At 38.9% G+C, this 19,291-nt stretch overlaps 1 protein-coding gene across 20 annotated transcripts in view; it reads left to right on the top strand.

Annotated features, from left to right (window-relative positions):
* Positions 1-5,972: 5,972 nt before the first annotated feature.
* Positions 5,973-19,291, top strand: part of BRSK2 (BR serine/threonine kinase 2) — a 299,114-nt gene continuing 285,795 nt past the window's right edge. For 4 of the 20 annotated variants that reach the window (XM_090140606.1, XM_090140605.1, XM_090140603.1 and 1 more), the window contains exons 1-3: positions 7,301-7,510; positions 7,929-8,042; positions 8,769-9,343. In XM_090140606.1, coding sequence (XP_089996732.1) covers positions 9,250-9,343 — 94 coding nt within the window. In that variant the 5' untranslated portion in view covers positions 7,301-7,510; positions 7,929-8,042; positions 8,769-9,249. The other 16 variants (XM_090140618.1, XM_090140617.1, XM_090140613.1 and 13 more) reach the window with 13 other exon arrangements.

Raw genomic sequence — 19,291 nt, 5'->3', positions numbered from 1 at the left:
ACACAGAGATCTTCAGCAAAATCCACTAACCTTCCCTATCAACCCTTAAATGAGGTCTGGGAAACGCCAGCTACTGGCCCCACATCTTCCAGTCACTCAGTTGCATTGCATGCACCTGAGCTCCCCTATATTGGCCCTGCCTTCCCACCAAGTCCTCAGTCATTAGTTTAGGCTGTGACTTAGCATTTCTGCTACAACATATTTGCCATTCTGAAATCAACTAGTTCCATCTTAGGAGCTATGAAAAGAAAAAAGGTAGAGGAAAGAAAATTCTTCCAGGCAATGACAAATAGTGTGGGAATCCTGCAGGCTTTTTGTCTGAGGTTTTAATAGCGAATCCCTATCTAGACACTTTAAATCATATTCTGGAATATAGAAAGTAGGGAAGATATTTGCAATTTTCCTTCTAAAAAGCTCTTAAAGGCACAGCATTTCATTCTTATTCTCAGCGTTTCCGGAAGTTCTGAACACGCAAAAAAGAGTGACATAGAGAACAGATGTAAGAAGATCATGGTGGAAAAGACAGAGGAAAAAAATCACAAAAAACAAAAGTTATGTGACTCACTTGTTACAGTACACACTGTGCTGTATCTGCAGCAGGCCCATGCCTAGAGGGCACAATCTATCCTTAAGTGTATGTGACCTACTAACCACGGTGAAAAAAGAGCAGGTGATCTGATTTGCTGCTTCTCTAACAGAATAACTTTTTCCTTAGCAAGAGAAATTTCAAGGCAGCACTCATTCTAATGCACATGCTGCTACTTGCATGGGCTTTGTGGACCATTCTTCAGAGCATTTACTTACCAATTTTTCAGCAAAAATGTTCAGAAGTTCAGCAGACCATGTCAAAAAAGACAGTTCTTCAGTCCAGCCATTGGAGTGGCTTTTGTTCCCATTTCTAGGCAGGTGAAAAACAAACGTAGAAAATAATTTCTGAGAAACCATTTGAAGAGTTCAAACTTTTCAGCAATCCTTTCCAAAGATCTCATTGTAAAGAATACAGTAGGTAAGTTAGAAATACTTCATGAAAAGGGAGCAAAATGAAGAAAATGAAACTGAGGGCAAATAATGAGACCTTAGATCTTTTAATTTTGGGCTATCTAAGTTCAGCTAATTTAAACAGGTGCAATGTTTAGAAGGGCAGGTTTTTAGTAACGGCTCTCTGGCAGTAGAGTAACAAATATGTATAACATGTAAACTCAGTAGTTGGTTTGGGAATTTCTGGTCAGAGTGACTTGCCCAAGCTCACCCAGTAAATCAAAAGCAAAACTGGTGCAACTGAGTCCTACTTTCTAAAGTTTGTTTATTCAACCAGTTTGTAACACTTTCTTCCTGTTCCAGCTGAATCATTTAATTGCTATAATGTCGTAGTTTTGTTTCAGCATTTTTTATCACCAGCGGGTAGGGATTTAAAAAAGCACTTCACTGTTCACTTCTGGTCATCCTGGTAACTTTCATCTGTGCACTGCTTTATTTTGCTGGAGGCTTTCCCAACAGGCTGGCTTTTTCTCTGAAAAGCTGCATCACCTATGGAGCTAGGAACTGTGACCTTCTGATGCTTGAATGGTTCCACAGAAACTTCAAAACTTTGTTTTCTTAATTTCTCTTTTCTGCTTTCCTTTCCCTTTCCTTTTTTCTTTCCTTTTTCCTCTCCCTTTGTTATTGTTGAGTGGTTGCTTTTTTTGTTGTTGTTTTGTTGTTGTTGTTTGTTTTTTCAACTAAATAAATTATTGACATAATTAGGAAATACATTTTGCAGATATTATTTTTCATTCGTGATATGAAACTGGTATTTTGACCAATGATGCAACAACAAATAAGCTTCAGCATGCAAATGTTCAAAACAACCTCTCACATCTTTCCTATGCAATTGCTGGTAGAAGAATCCTGTAACTCCTTGCCTTCTGATGAGCATCATTCTTCTTACCCTTCAAATTGTTCTTTGTTTCTTTACTTATCCTTACCAGATGAAACTCTACCTTTTGCTTTATGCTTGGCTGTCAGGTGTGCTGGCTGTTGCCAACCTTCACCTGCCTTGCAGTTTTCACCCCAGCTTTTATTGTAAGTCAAGAAACAACCTCATGTGAGCTGTTTTCCTTAAAAGCTTATCATTTGCACTTGCCACTGCTATGTGTGGCAATGTGATGAATAGATACAGATCTGCTCACTGGTGCATAGTGGCCTCAGGTTCTTGGCTCTTTTGTTCTATTTGCCTACTATATAGTTTGGCACTCTTTTTTTGAGTAATGTCTTTTGTTTTCTGAGAGACTGCTGTGAATACAAAAAGCAAAGTCCCACTTTTTCATCTCATCAATCTCTTTGCTCATCTTATACCAAATACCTGGGAATATACGTTTCTATGGAGCAAGGGACCCTTTTATCATCTCGCCATTGCCATCAGTCTCTGGTCTGTATTTACCTTTAACTTCTTTTCAACATTTTGCAGGAACCTGGGGCTGGATGTACTCTCCTCAATCTCCAGGTGTGCTAAATAGCTACAGATCTCTGCACTTTGCTAGCTCCCGCTATGTGTCAAGTGCCAGGCACAGGATATTTTTGAAGATGTATGGCACACCTTAGGGTACTTTCTGTAAGTGTCATTTCTACAACTATGTAAGAAGTAAAAATGGCAGGCTATTGTAACCAAGAAACAAGTGCTCCTTGTAATTAAAAGACAAGCTACCCTACACAGTAATGTTTTCAATGTTAGGTTATGTCCTAAAATGAAGGGAGGGCAGAAACTCAAATCAAGGACTCTCCAATCACCTTATGGTCTAAGGTGATTGATGTTTAATGTCACTGTGGGGGAACAGTATGGGATGCAAGGAAAAAGCAGACTGGGATTGCACTGGACGTACTATGGGAAGTCTAGGGAAGGAATCAAAGATGGTGGGAAAAAATGGGGTTGGGTGATTTGGAGAGAAGCAAGAGTGGGAAAATAAAAGTGTAAGTAGATAAAAAGGACCAGTCACATACAAATTGTTGTTGGCTCATTCTAACTCATGTACGGATATGCCCTGCCCATGATTGGTGCAGCTGGACCTGTTATTAAATTCCTCTCTAACACTGCCTTGAGTGAGGGCTTTGTATTTTTTTTCACATGCGAGTATAAATCTTTTGTCTATTAAAATGTTTGATATGCTTAGCAGAAATACTAAGTCATGGCTTGAACCAGTGATTGAGCACCCAGTGGGAAGGCAGGACCAACCCAGGGGATTTCAGCTGTATGCAATGTACTGGACTGACCAGAAAGGCTGGCCCAGGATCCACTCCTTCCCAGACCTCATTTTAGGGTTGGCAGTGGAGGCAAGGTTATTTCTTGCTGGAGATCCCTATGTACCTGATGCCTTTCAAAGGTAAGCATCTCTTTTCCTTTATTTTTGTAACTGTGGCTGCTGCATTTGGGCTTGTTCTCATTTGCTGTAGCCAAAGACTTTGCTGCCCTGCTTTTATCATCTTATTATAGCATTACATACATTTAATAGATTCATAGTGTATCACCGTAGCATGTGTATATTATATGTAGCAAATCATAGGCTGTTGGAGGTTAAAATTCAGTCTCATGTAAATTCCAGTGAGGTTAGCTTGAGACTGGGAGGATGAGGATGAAGGACCAAACTATTCGGATCTGGAAAATCCTGGCCAGATGCATGTGTAGCAGTCTGTACCTGGAGCTGGAGGAGGGTTGCAGTTAGGTGGGCTTATATGTTAAGGTGCCAGCAACTGAGGAGATCAGGATCCAGAAGTTGCATGTTGGCTAGGGAGCTACATGCTCCTTACAAATATGTATTTCTCTTAGTGGACTTCCAGCCAGGGAGAAGAGTAGGATAAGGCTGTTGGTGTTGTCTACGTTTGTGTGAGCGCTCTGAGTGTCTGCCTATTAACTGTGTGGCTAGACAAGTAGATGCATAGCATATATCTGTGCAATGTAAACATGCACTTCATATGTGTCTGTCTGCTTGAAATGCATCTTCAGCCTTTCTATTGGCTAAACCTGGGCTGATTGATTACTCCACTGAAATATCTGCTTTAAACTATAGAAAATTTGCTTTTTTCATAGTATCCGACATCATACAAATTTGCTGCATATTGTTAAAGCACTAATATACCATTCACAATAGCTGCTCAATAGTCACTCAATAGAATCCATCGCTTGCAGTTGGGCATATTTTATGGCAGAAGCTGAGTGGATGGAATTGCTCCAAAGCTCAAAATAATGGTCAGAAAGTGTTCTTGTTTTCACATACCTATCTTCTATTCCTTAAGCACCAAATGCTCTAGTCCCTGAGCTCTACTGTTTCTAGGCTTCTTCCTGAACAGCCACTTTGCAACTGGAACTGATCCATGCAGCTCCAGGATTTTAAGACTGGTGTCTCCCTCAGTGTTCTTTATTTTTTGAAGTTCTTGAGTGTTTATCAATGGTTTAATGTCTCAAGAAGTCACCCAGGAAAGCCTTAATTGCGCATATATGTGGAGGATGGGCCCCCACATTGTGGGACTCTCCTGAGAAAAGAATCTGCATGCAATGAAAGGTAAGGAGGTACTAAATGGCTGATAGATATACTACCTAAGTGTTGATAGCTTGTTATTTACATAAAAAAAAGGCAAAATTAGTCACTTGTATTTAGTGTTTAGATTAAATATAAATGCCTCTCTATTTCTCCAGCATCCTTTAAAGTCTTCGTAATGCTGTTATCTATTTTATTATTAAACATTTTATATGCTTTTACCTTAGCCTTGCATGAAGGAAAGATGATATGTAGATAAGGAACTAATGCTTCATTTTTTCATTTTTTGGGTGAAGCTTGAAATGATGTACTAGAATATATAGACTGCTGAAAACTGTTATATACAAAATAAATATAACAACAATCATAGAATCACAGAATTGCTCAGGTTGGAAAAGACCTGAAAGATCATAAAGTTCAACCACAATAGACTAGGTTAGGAGCTGTTAAAGACAGAATCTTTGTAGAAGCACTGTCTTTTAACAACTACGCTAAGTAGTTTAAGTTCTCTAGTGCATAATACATACTGGAACGTGCCTGAAATATGAGAGTATTCTAAAAATTTAAAACATCTACTTACACTACTGAAATCCCTTTCTTTTCTTAGAGTCTATTTAGGCTTCTTAGGAAGATGCTGATTAGCTACCCACTCCAAAGGGAACAATTTCTCAATTTTAGGCTGTTTCTTTGGAGATATGGCTGCTCTATATAATTATTCTTAATATAGATATTACAGTTTGTCAACAGCATTGATGCTTAAAGATTGTATGAATACCTGGCTCAATTTGATGATGAACCTGTGCAATGGTGTCAGTTTGCAAAATATTGTATACTGAATACCATTTATCAAAAGTATTGTGTGTCCATAGATCTGTGGGTGGACTATTGATAGCATGAAAACAGATCTTGACATTGAAAAAACTGAATATTGTTGTATCGTTTCTTTAATATGCCCTTATTGTTGGCATTAGCTATTAGGTTATTCTAATTGTAAATAAACTCTTAAATTTGTTAAATTCCTCTTACTATGAAAAAACTATTGACTCATTCTATGCTAATTACACAAAATTATTGATGCTTTTTTTGGAATTTGGACAATTACTTTAGTAACTCCATGAATACATTCAAATGAACAACTGAAAAATAGCATATAATGTCCTTATGAACCTGTTTTTCCTCCAATTCTTGCATCATTTCATGATCTTCACCCTTAAGATTCTCATGGCTATTATGAGAAAGGTAGTGCCAAACAACAAAGAAAGGAACATGAGGACTTTGCGAAGGTATAAGCTAGTGTAAATTCAAGTGGTTGAAAAATGCAAAAAAAACCCAACCAACCAACCAACCAAACAACAAAAAAAAAAACAACAACGAAATTCTAGGTCTTTTTTTATTGTTAATATTTGCTCTTTGGTCAAGAAAAAACTTTTACTTGAATCTGTGTAGAGTTCTTCCTGAGCAGAATTTCTGGTGTTTGGGCCTTTAATGAGCACTAAAGAAAAATCATTAACGGGGACAGAAATAAAAGTACTGAAGATGGTGCCCATACACTATACACTTAAGTTTACGTGCTTGTATGTTTAAGCACAAGATGATACAAAATAAGGTCAGGGGAAATCATCCTGTATGTATCCCAAAAGATATCTGATATGCCCAAAGACAGCAAAGCCCTGTTTATTCAAAATACTTTGGGAACATCAAAACATTTGGATAAACAGGGCTTCAAATAATTGAGGGAGTTATTGTATAAGTAATTCACACCAGGGGACATAACCTAGATTCAAAGGAGTGAGTTTCATATCAAGGGTTATAGATAAATGGGATTTTAGTCTATATGAACAGAAGAAATAAACAGCATTTGAAGAATTAAGGAAGAAAGAGGTGTCCAAATATTTTTTTTTTCAAGAAGAGTTGAGAATGAAAGGTCAAAGTTGCTGCAATAGGTCACAGAGCAGAATACTCCTACGGAATCAAAATAGCAAGTAAATAAATTACACCAAAAGGGTTTGAATTTCTTCTGTTTGGTTTTTAAACTCACTGACCTCCTAGTCAGGGTCATATGAATGAATAGTTTTTGCTCTTATCCCAGTCATGACACTGGCATATATTTTGTGGCAGAAAGCGGGGATTTGTAGTATTCAGGGAACTGTTAAGTTATTTTCCTCACAGCACAATGGAAGCAAACTGCAAAATATGCAAGTTGGGTCTTTTATGGCAATACTGCCTGAATGCTCATCTTTCTATTTATATCATGACCCAGACATGGTTTATCTACATACAAACACCTCATCATCTCCAACCAAAAGCCCTCTAAAATACAAATTTTAAAAGTTGTTGTGTGTGAAAGATAGTTGGCAATGCATGTTGCTAATATGATTGCATGGATAATTTAGCAATTTGGACATACTGACAGCCCTGCCAGGTGCCTGTTCCTCACACCATGATGCCTCACCTCACGACACCCTGGTCAAGTGAAGGAAAGCCTCTGCTGCACAATGCATGTGGAAAGAGTTCCAGAGATGTATTCTCGACACCTGGTTGCCCTGTTAAAGATCTCCTGATGTTTTTGAACCTTGTGCTTTCAGCCTCTGAAAATGTTTTGCCTGCAGCCCTCACAGCTGCTCTGCAGAGGGACGCAACACAGCGTCTTTGCCTCAGTGGTTTTGGCGGGAAGAGCAGGGTCGAGCGGTCGCCATATTGCCACAGGCACTTGGAGGGCTTGTTGCACCCTCTTCTCTCAGCCTCGTGGCTTCACGGCTCTGCCAGACATGGGTAAATGCCATCCCAGCATTGGGAAAGATTGGAGAAGTAAAAATTTGTAGTTTCACAAGAGTGAGATGGGAGAGGAGGCGAGTAAATGCCTGTGAGGTGCTGGAAGGTACCGTTGGTGACAGTGGAGCCAATCCTCTCAGAGGAGAAGCAGCCGTTAGCAGGCAGCCCCACAGGGTGAGAGAGGTCTGAGGACAAGCAGAGCGCTAGGGGCACCACTGGTTTGCTGGCAGGTAACAGCATGCTCTGGAAGAAATTAGAGGTGAACCACAAAAACCAATGCAGAGGAAGGTCAAAACAAGCATTGGGGTTTTTGTTTCCTGAGGGAGACAAAAGGATACCTTGGAGTTGGTTTAAAGTTTCATGCTACTGGCCTGGCTTCCTCTCAACTCCTCATCCCATTAATCTTCTGCAACCTGTTGGGTGGAGTTGTGTTGCCTGTGTTACAGGTACAAAGCAAATTTCTGGTGTTATTCTAATTTCTTTCAGCAGGTGATTCATGTTGATACAGGTATTTTAAAAATATATCCTTTTTCCAGAAAGGAAAAAAACCAACCCTGAAATAGTCACTAGTCTTTGCACTCAACTAGCAACATAAAGTGATAAGATGCATCCAAGTTTTGTCCTCTTTACTCTCTCATTCTTTTACAGGCTTGTCATGGCTTTCCTCTGTGACTGAAGAATCCCTGCTGTGCATTTCTTGGTTGCAGTTCAAAAAGGATATTCCAACCAGTTTGCTATCTGGAGCAGTGCAGAGAAGAGAAGGTAAAATGGAACTTCGTGTGGTATTGTTTTCAGTTTGATGCCCTGGAGTCTGAAACTGTTTTATAGCCCCGAGTCCAGAAAGTACATAGGTTTGTGCCTAACAAACTTCTTAAACCCTTAGGAATGTAAAGATACGTGTAAGTACTTGGACAAAAGCAATGCAGGTTTCCTTAGACTGCTGGTATGGAGCCTATGGATGTATTATCTGTGGATCTGAGAATCCTTTCCTATTCCCATTTAACACCTGGATTTTTTGATATAATGAAGACAGCAGCCATGCCATTTTTGATCTGTTCACCTAAGGATGCAAAGTCGGCTTGCTGCCATCAAATTCAAAAGCACGTCTGACACTCAGTTCAATAGGTACAGGATGGGCCCTGTTTTTCCCTGTTATTTTATTTTTTCTTTTTGTTTCCTCCCCAAAGGCTCTCTTTAAAGGGTAAAATCCACTGAAGATACAGGTCCTTCAGAATCAAACAGAATTAATGAATTTCTCAAGCTCGTTTTCTGAAGTAGATTTTTTTCCCTTTCTACTTCCTGCCACAGTCACATCCTTTATTCAGTACCATGGAGGTACAGCTGCATAGTGGAGTATAATTTATGAGAAAGAAATGTGTGTGCTTGGGATTTAAAATAACATACTCCTTAATTATATTTAATAGTGCCTTATCAATAGACTGATAAACTTGGGTGTTTGCCGTTCCTATTGATTATGATGCTCTGTAGCAGGCAGAGGCACTAACTGCTGCTGCTGATGGAAAAGAAAAGGTACTGGAAGGAGGAGGGGAGAAGGAGGTGGGAGACGAGGGGATTGGCTGCTTGCAATGTCAATCACAGCTGCGGGGCCCGGCTCTTCCGCTGCTCTAGCCCTGGCTCTCCCTTGAACAGCTCCTAGAGAGAACAAGGCGTGCGGAGCCCAGATCACCAGCATCATGCTCCTTGGGCTTGGATCGTAGATCCCCCCTCTTTGAACATTAAAATAACTCCTTCGCACATCAGCGTCCCAGACAGATCCAGCGAGACAACAGGCACGTGAAGGAGAGTGAAAAGAAAGAGGAGGAAGAGAAAAATCTGCAACCAAGTGGACTAAAGCAAAAAGAAAGAGTGCTTTGCTTGCACAGCTGCAAAGTGGGAATTTAAAGAACTGCAGAGAGAAATTCCAGCTCATCAGCACATACACATTGCAGAATTACAGATCCAGGTAGAAATGACATCAACAGGGAAAGAAGGCAGCGGAGCTCAACATGCACAATATGTTGGACCCTATCGTTTGGAGAAAACCCTAGGAAAAGGACAGACAGGTTGGTTCCTTTGCAGCAGCACCCGCGCCACAGGGAAGGTGCTGTAGCAGCCAGTGAGGTGTTGGGGATGGGGTATGTAAGGGATTAGGTTTTCCCGTTTGCTGATTTAGTGAAGATAATATTCACAAAGGATTTTTTGCTTTATTTTTAATATTCATGTTATTTTTTCCTCTTTAAAAAAAAAAAAAAAAAGAAGATGCTTTATGTTCATTACTCCTTCTAATGGGTGGTGTTCTGGTGACGGAAGGAGTGCATGCAGAGGAAAAAATAGATGATGCTTGTGGTGGATTTTCACATCAATTTCTTCTCTGTCCTACTTAGTCTTTTCTTTTTAATCAAATTATATTGAAATGAAAGGTTCACAGCCTGTAGTACCAAGGAGGTGGTGGTGGTGGTAGTGGGGGAGTCACCAGCAGTATTTCATGACATCATGATTGAAAAGGGTGTAGTCCTTAAGGTGCAGTTGGTGATGGGAAATATATACAGTATATCTTTGGCACTGACTGCATTGGGCATTTAGCAAATATGGATGGATGAGATGGTGTTTTTTTGTGTAGCATCTGAAATAAAAGAAAAATAGAGGATCAGTAGCAGAATTCTGGTTATCCTATGTTTTTGTAGGAAGAATGAGGGGGAGGGGAGGTTATTTAATTATTTCTCTTAAAGCTTGTTTATGAACTCACCCCCAGAGATCTGCTTGAATGGAACAATGGTAAGAAATATTAAAAAGAGGAAACAGAGTGGAGGGAATTAGCGGAGAGCAGGTGCTTCTGCCCTACATGACATAATTAGATCCTCTAAATGCGTTAAAGATATGGACTTGCTGTTGCTTGCTTAGATAGCCTGTTCACTTCAAGGACAGGGGATCCTTAATTGGAAGATAAACCTCTAAAAGAAGCCCAAATGACTTTTCCTTTTTTATTTTATTTTATTTTTTGTAGTAACAGGTGCAATAAGCAATGGGATCTGGCAAATTCACTGGACTGGGGAGACCCCCCTAAAAGTGAATTGAGTCTTGAGATGATAATTTAGGGAAAGGGGAAATCAGTAATGGGGAGCTTCTTTGGGCATGTGGGTATTAAGTGTTGTTCATTACGGTGGGACAATAAAACATGATGCATTGTGGTGGGGTGTTTTTTTTGTTGTTTTTGGTTTTGTGTGTGCGTGTGTTGTTTTTTCTTTTTTTTTAAACCAGCCGAGCTTTGCCCATCTGTTGTCTAAAGGTTTTAATAGGCGTTTCCATCCCCAGCTGCTGCCTCCGCTCTGCCTGCTTCCTCATTGCCCTGCGTGGCAGCAGCTCTGCAGTCCGCAATTTTCTTAGGGACACAGTCAAAATCCAGATCTTTCTCTGTAAGAAGCAATGCTCTTCTGAGATGATTGATTATAACCCCCCCCATCTTTCCCCTCCTCTTCACAACCCCATAGCAACCGTTCTGAGACGGGGATGGGGATGACATTGTCTTCCAGTGAAAGTGACTTTTATTTATATTTCTATTTTTTTAATCCTTTTCAGTACATCAGCTGCTAAAGGTAGCTTTCTGTCAGTGTTTTGGGTACCACCTTTATTTATTCTTTGCATAGCTCAGTAAGCCCTTACTTGTGCAGCTATATTCTTACTAAAATCTACTCTGATGATGAAAATACTCCACCGAAAAAAAAATGCAGTATGTTGGTAATAAAACTATCCTATTTCTTTTGGTAATCTTTTTTTCCTGGATACTCCAGGTGATCAAAGATCCAGCTGTGAATGACGAATTCATTTTTGTCGTCTTCACCATTTCCTTTTCTCTTTCTCACCCTCTGAGTACCCCTCCCTCTCATGTAAAACACAATTGTCTGATTCCTGAAAATACTACCGCATTAACCTTTTGCTCCAGATCTCATAGCCTGACGTTGTGGTCCTAAAGGGTTATCTGCAGCTTTGGTTATTTTTTTCCTCTCTGCTAATCTTCCTATCTTCCTCCTAAGTGATTAGAGACGTGGGGGGTGGAGGGAGGAGAGCATGCATTTAGAAGCTGCTGTTGGCCTCTGCAGTTTTTCAACCACCTGGACAAGGGTGAAAGTTTCCTTTTGCAGTTTCACCACATAACTGATCTTAATAGATAAGTCTCTGCTGCCTGTGCACATGAGTGTACATAAAAGCACAATGCATGGTGCCATAGAAGCTGGAGGCGGTAAATGAGGGAGGGGAAGAAGAGAAAAGCTTAAAAGTAGCTGATGTCAGCCTATGTCTTCCTTGCTATACGTACTGTCGATCAACATAATAATGCACTGAGGTGAAATCTAGTTCAGTATTAAACATACATGGCTGAAGATGGAAAGATGCCTTCTGGTCTTCTCGCATTTTCTGTGCTAATCACATTTGCTAGCATGCAGAATGCTATGAACGGTGTGTGCTATGTAGCTAGTCCCCATCCTGCTTGTTTTGAAGGGTAAGCAGGTAACCTGCAGCATTCCAGGGAAGATGACAACAAGCGCAGCATGAGGGCCTCGTTCACCATAATGTGTTGTCATGGTGTGTAACTTTGCGTTTGGGTTGCAGTAGCATATAGCTCAAGAAAAACAGTGACTGTAATTATTCCCTTAAAGCTTGACTTTAAAGCTTGGAAGATGAGGAGGTAATAGCTTGGCATGAATCTTTATTTTTTTCTGTGGGATGGGAAAGAGAAAAATTTTGCAGAATGTAATGGTCAGTGGATAGAAAGTCTAAGTTGTGTTGCTAAGTCTTACCCAATTTGCAGTGATCTTTGTACTCATCATTTCATTTTCTGTAAGATACTGATTATTTCAGATATGTAAGCTTTAGCTTTGCTCCCAGGTATATTAATATTATACGAATCCATTAATCACTTTAACCGTCTTTTACTGAGATCAAAAGAATAGTTTTTTTGGAGTGGAGCATGGGTTTGTAGTTCAAGGCAGACTTAGAGAGGGTGCTGTGGAAGGGTAATGTGATGGTAAACAGAATTATAACTAGCCTGCTCTCCATGAAGTTCTCACTGATTATCATCTTAATAACTGAGAAAAATGTTTATCACCAGCAGCTTACTGGTCTCTGCAAAGAGGTGCAGATGCTGCATCTCTGACATTAGAGGAACCTAATGACATCTGGCTGTGGTTAGGCAGACTGACGTGGAAAGGTCTTCAATTCAAATAGGTGGGTAGCAACTGTTGTTTCAAGTGTTAATTAGAATTCAAAATAAGATGCACAAAATTTGTCCTGAATAGCATTCTGTGCTGGTGTCTCAAGCTTGCCGAGGGTGACTGATGCCACAAAGAGGATGAAGACCTCTTAGTTGGAGAAGTCAGAAAAGGACTGTGTGAAAGAGAGAAAGATATGTGCTTATGCCTTTGCTGGTAGCAGAAATGATAGAGAGAAGATATGGGAAATTGTTTTGAATAACGTAGTGTAAGAATTTAACATATAATGTGAGTATTGTAGTTAGATGGTCTTCACTGGCATGCTTGCTTTTGTAATAAGTTAAATGCTGAGTGTCTCCCTTGTGTGGTTTTTTTTTTTTTTTGCAGCTGGATGAATGGTTTTCTTGGAATAGAAGCAGCAGCATAATTTGAATTATTATACTCCAAACGCCTTATTTTACAGAAGTGTTAGCGCAAAAGATTATTTCTGTATATGTGAGTGTGTGGGGAAAGGTTGGTTTATGAAAGTTTCGTCAAATTACCTTCTACTACAGTTAATTATAGGAGGTTTCCATTGTAATTAACAGTAATGAGGAAAAGGATGTGTGTCATGTTACAATAACACACGTGGAAACAGTGCACCTTAAGAAACCCCAATCACACCTAAACATGAAATACTGTTTTGGTTTTCCTAACTCAGACATTTTTTCCAGTTGCCACTCATTTTGTATTTTGTATATTCCTCTTATTTATTTTTGTTCCACTGATACTTTGGCTTATGCGTTTTCTTTCTTCCCATTAATCCTATTTCATCCTCAAAACTCTTTAAAGAGTGATTTGGATTGCAATCGTAAGTAAATATTCACTATTGTCAGTGGTGAGGGACTCAAGTATTATTTCTTGTGAAGGACTGCAGAACTCGAGTGTTTTCTTGTATTTTCATTTGACGTTGCTTTATGAACTTTGGCATCATAGTGTGCTATGGCACCAAATCAACGTGCAGTTGATTTCCAAAACACTGTTCTGTCTACAAGTAATACGAGACCAACTCTACATGCTTGTTATCCTATTAACTTTCAGATAATCTTAGTGAAAAAAACTAATGTTGCTGATCCTTATTGTTTTATGCCTTTCATTCCATTTTCAGCCCAGTTGTGCAGGCAATTCAGAACAGGAATACTGCTGAAACTCATGTCACTTTGACCTTTGAGGAAATGTAGGGGTCTCTTTTCTGTATTATATGCTATGTAACTTACAGCTATTTCTTTTATGTATGTCTTGTCTGTGTGAGCCATCAGCAAGGCGTTCAGCAGTAGCTGTTCAGTTATATAAGAGATCATTACATTTGAGTCTCAACAAATTCAGTAGTCTTTTATTCAGCGAGGCCTTGAACAGGATGTTTCTTTGCAGCCTTAACCACCTGTTTCTGTGACATCCTCAGAAACTGAAATTTGTTATTTTTTTGTGTGTCAGACTTGGTTGCAATTGAAAGCTTCAAACCTATCGGAAGAGTGTTTTGTAGACAGTGATTTCAGAAGCCAGTTTTGTGTTGTTTTTATTTTTATTTTTTTGTATTTGGCTAAACAAAGTGTATCCTTTTTGTCTATACTACTATAAATATATTTATTTTTTGTCCCGTTTGTTAGATACAGAGAGAATTCTAAAATAGTTCTGCGTTATTCAGTTTAGTTATCTAGATGAATATATGGTTATTGATGTGTTACTCATGGTGGTTCTCTCCATGGCCTTTTCTTAAAGTGCGTATTCTGTTCACGTTTTCATCTTTATTTCTGTTTTCCTTATGAGAATCACATTCAAAACAGTAAACCTGCACCCTATTTTTATGATAGTCTGTAAAGACTTGATCGATTAATTAACAGCAATACTAGAAATAATAGTGTTGCTAGAAATACAGTATTGCATGCAGTACTGGGGCATTAAAAGTTTTAAAATAATCTTTTAGTGAAATTTTGCCAGGAAGATTAAGTCATAGTGACTTAGACTTAATGGATTTTCCAGTAATGATTATGAATTTTCAGAGATTTAGTAGCTCTTAACTTTAGGTACCTTTGGTCTCATTTGAGTTTGAAAGTACTGTTTTCCTGCATTTATGATTGAAATAATACTGGTATTACTTTGAGACTTGTGCCTTGTGTCCAGACTTGCAAGTCCCCTTTTCTGACTTGCCCTTTTTTTTTTCCATGCAGACTCCTCCTTGTTTGCTACAGTGAAAACATTTATGAGGCTTTGTCCTTCTATGAGCATTGTGGAGGCATGCCATCAATCTTTTATCCTGGTATAAGTAGCAAAACTATCATGGACTTACTGAAACAGGAGTAGGCTCTGAATGTTTGTTTTCATTTGTAGAGCACAGTAAGATTTCTCATCCAGGAGTTGTTAGAATTCAGATACACTGTCAAGTGAGTAGGACTAGATGATTATATATCAACATTTCAGACATCAGCAGGAAATATAGAAGCAGTGATTTTTTCAAATAGAGTTCTTGTGCTATTCAAGTGCTTTTTTTTCTTTCTGTCACTGTCCTAGTGTCACTGTAGTGGGAATAACTATCTTAGAATAGTAAGAGTTTGGAAAAATGAAAAATGTTTAGAGGTAAATTTCATTAAGAGTGGAAAAATTTTTCTTCCTAGAAAATCTGTGATGAGCAATTGTAGTATTTTAACTGAATCCTTAAGATTACTTTTATGAATTGCAGTGGAGCAGCTGGTGAATGTTTTGGATTCACTGTGATTTTTTTTTTAGTATACCATAAATTTACTCCATACATTATATTTTACAGAGTCTTTAATGTTATACGCTTTATAGAGTTAAATAATAATTGTAATGGCAGCAATAAATGTTGATATTTCTTTCAAAATTAGTAGGTAGGTAATATGTAACAAATATAGGTGATGAAAGCTTACTGAGTTTGAAAAGGAGTGAGAAATTTGGAATTAATGCCTTCTGAAGTACTGGTTCATGAAAAACCTACCATGTTATATAGGAGAACACTCAAAATGAGAACAGATTGAAGCCTGGAGGTGCACTTCCATAGTGGTGGAGTCAAGGCAGACACACAAATGGATGCTTAGGGGGTGATCTTCTTCAAATGCTGTTAAGGGTTAACTTCCCCTGTGAAGTCAGTTGGTTCAGATGTGCTGACTTAAGTAGGAAGCTCATCAAGCTCATGATAAATAGGTAAAGGAATTTTTATTTGTCATGGATTTTTCTGTTAAGAAGCATCCCAAAGAAATTTTTTTGTTTTTATTGTAAACAAACCCAGAATGTTTAACAGTCTTATATGATAATACTATTTGGGCTGCTCAGGTTGTGCACAAACAGTACTGTTTTTCTACAAAATATCCATAGTAGATGTAGTAATGTGAATTATTTCTTGTAAATACTATTCATAATGAACTTCAACAGTCTTTATCTGCAGTGTTTGTAAGTGTAGAGTGATTTCTTCTAAGTCTTTGTTGCAGTTGTTTTTTTTTTTTCTTTTTGCTAACTAGTTTCATTATGTCTTTCGTTATGTCTCTACCTCGCTTTCAGATTGGTTGTGCTCAGTCAATATTCAAAGATTTGATTTGTACTCTTGGCTGTAGTCTGCTGGATATGTTGTGTAAGAGTATCACGCTTCACTTGGGTGGCTGTGCAAACACTTCTGGTATAAATATTTGCAAGTGCTAACTCTGAAAACATAGTTTTCCTGCATAGTTTGATGTAATTCCCATGAACACCCTTACCTAGAAGACAGTTTTCTAACAGGGTATTTTAAGGGAACCCTTGTGTCGCAGCTTGAACTGATGATTGAGCATCTGGTGAAGAGGGTGGCTGGCCCAGGAAGCACAGGGGCAAGCAATTTACCTGTGCTTCCCACCTGACTGGAAGGGGTGGGCCCAGGGAGGGCACCCAGGATCCAGCTCTCCTGTGAGCATCTTCTGGGTGAAGGCTACTTTCTGAGGAGGAGTGTTCTGTAGTCAGAGACCCTCATCAGCAGCTGGGTGAGTTAACTTTCTTGTGTATATGATTACTGACATTTCTAATTGCACTTTGCCTGGTTCACAAAGAACCTATAAGTTCACAAAGAACTTATAGGAAGCAATTTCACTGCTTCCAAGGACAACACGGGTATGTTCAAAGGAGCACAAATGTGATTAAATCAGACTTACTTCATTTTAAATGCATACTTTTGAAATGTATCAGTGGTGTTAGTTAACCTATTCATTTTGACTAAATCTGTTTACGTATTAGAATCATTGCTGATAAATATCTAGTTTTAAAAAAAGTAAACCACCATACAACTTCTTCATTTCTTTAGTGCTTTTGGAAATTAAGTTGAAATTGAATTTAAGTGGAACAGAAGAAATCATGTTCATTTCTTTAGAAAGTATTGAAGTGGAGAATGGCTTGAGAGCAACCGTGAGGAGAGAAATTTAGGAGTGTCAGTTGTTGAAAGGTTCAGCGTAAGCCAGCAATGTGCTCTTGCAGCGCAGAAGGCCAACCGTATTTTCTCCATTGAGAGAAGTGTGACCAGCAGGTCAAGGGAGGTGATTCTGCCCCTCTATTCTGCTCTCCTGAAACTCAGCCTGGAGTACTGTGTCCAGTTCTGGGGCCCCCAACACAAGAAGGGCATGGAGCTGTTGGAGCGAGTCCAGGGGAGGGCCATGAGGATGGTTAGAGGGTGGAGTACTTCCTCTATGAGGACAGGCTGAGAGAGCTGGGGCTCCTCAGCCTGGAGAAGAGAAGGCTCTGGGTCTTATAGTGCCTTCCAGTACTTAAAAGGGGCCTACAGGAAATCTGGGGAGGGACTTTTTATAGGGCATGTAGCAACATAGCCAAGGGGCAGCAGTTTTAAACTGGAAGAGGGTAGCTTTAGACTAGATATTAGGAAGAAATTCTTTACTGTGAGAGTGCTGAGACACTGGAACAGGTTGTCCAGCAAGGCTGTGGATGCCCTTTCCATGAAGGAGTTCAAGGCCAGGTTGAATGGGGTTTTGAGCAATCTGCTGTAGTGGGAGGTATCCCTACCTATAGCAGAGGGGTTGGAACTAGATGATGATAAAGGTTCCTTCCAACCCAAACCATTCTGTGATTCTATAATACTCTACTGATATTGCTGCAAACACTTTTTGTCATGAAGTCATCGTTTGTGACACAGATGCCTGTAAGATTATTGATGTCCTATGGACGGTACAAGTGGGAATATGCTGTTTATTTCACAGTGACCTTGGGATGCAGTTTTTAAAGTTTAATAAACAGAAGTGTATATCAGCAATTGAAAATACTGCCAAGGACATTGACAGAGGACACGAAATGTGCTTAGAAAGGGATAGGTTTGGTTTAATGTTAATATTAAGTTGAAGAGCAAGGTGTATAAAAATGGTAAGTGTTGGTATTTAAATACAAGCAAATCCAGATATGTTCCCTTTGCAGAGTAACCTTCAGGCTGATGGAAGCAGTTGATGTACTCAGTGCTGGGTTGGGTGGAGCAGAATATTTACTTTGCGTTGTCAGCAATAATGGTTATATTTTGAGAAAATTATTTAATTATTTCCAAAAGGCCACAGAGATCATGATCAACTGACATAAACTGAAGCTGTCCTAAATTACTCTTTCAGAGCCTTAGTAGCTGAATTTTCAGTGTTGGTCAGTTTTTGTGTTTATCTCTTACTGCTCCTTCAGTTGGCTTCTTTGCGTAAATATAATAGCATATTTAATATTAAAAACTATTTTTCAATTCCTTCTTTAAACTACATTTGTGATGTTGTAAGGGTTTGGACTAGAAGGGGCTGTTCCTTGCTCAGTCAGTAACAGGTTGTTCTGCATTTTCTTATGTGCCATCTACTTACTGATGATGAATGATTTGATAATTAAGGAATTTGGAAAAAACAGTTTATATTTTTCCAGTTACTAACTAAAGGAATTTATTGCTGGTAAGAACAAACAAAACCGTTACAGAGATTTGTAACGCTGACAGTAAAAATGAACTGATACTGGGTTTAGGGGGGCAATGAGAAGGGAAACAAACATAGTTGGCTGAAAATGTGTAGATGCCAACTCTATTTTCTAAATGTACCAATTCTAGGTGGAAATTATATCTATGATAATATTTCTAGTGAAGTACTGAACTTTTACAGTTTAATAAATGGATAGGAAACTCTTCTCAGGCATCCATTTAGTAAGTGCTTTTCTGGCTTCCTGCACCTACTTAACAAACAACATACTCTCTTTATATCCTGAGGCTATTGCAATTTTGATTTGCTGTCTTTTGCAGTGTATATTTAATGTTGGAGAAAAAACATCTGTGATGTAATACTATTTTAGAAATAGTATTCATGTTACATATGTATTAACAAGTTCTGCATTTTGCAGCATCATTTGTCTGTGTATTCAGCCTTACATGCCATAATCTGAGTGCCTCTGTCACTTAGGCATTAGGCAGTATTGACTGGAACAAAAATAATGGAGGAGTTCCTTTCTGGGAAAAGCAAACTGGTCAAGACAAATCTGTTAGTTTTCTGCTGTCTCTCTGAAGCCTACTCTTCGACCTGTACATCTAAGTGTGATGAAGGTTTAAGGGTCATTCTTCAGCAGCAGGTGAGAATGTGCTGGGTCTTCATACTGACCCAGCAGGGATTGTTGGTGGAACACCTTTTTCTTTTCTTTAACTTTCTTAGTTATTTTTGTGTGTGGCTAGCAATATGAATTTCTACTCAAATACTGACCTTGTAAAAAATGAATGTTTAGTTGGTCCTTGTTGAGGTACTTGTAGACCCTGTTTGTGATGCTGGCTTTGTCAGCCTT

The sequence above is a fragment of the Phasianus colchicus genome, chromosome 5 (assembly GCF_987193195.1).
Source record: "Phasianus colchicus chromosome 5, bPhaCol1.hap1.1, whole genome shotgun sequence".
Taxonomy (NCBI): domain Eukaryota; kingdom Metazoa; phylum Chordata; class Aves; order Galliformes; family Phasianidae; genus Phasianus; species Phasianus colchicus.
This window is presented reverse-complemented; position numbering and strand designations above follow the sequence as displayed.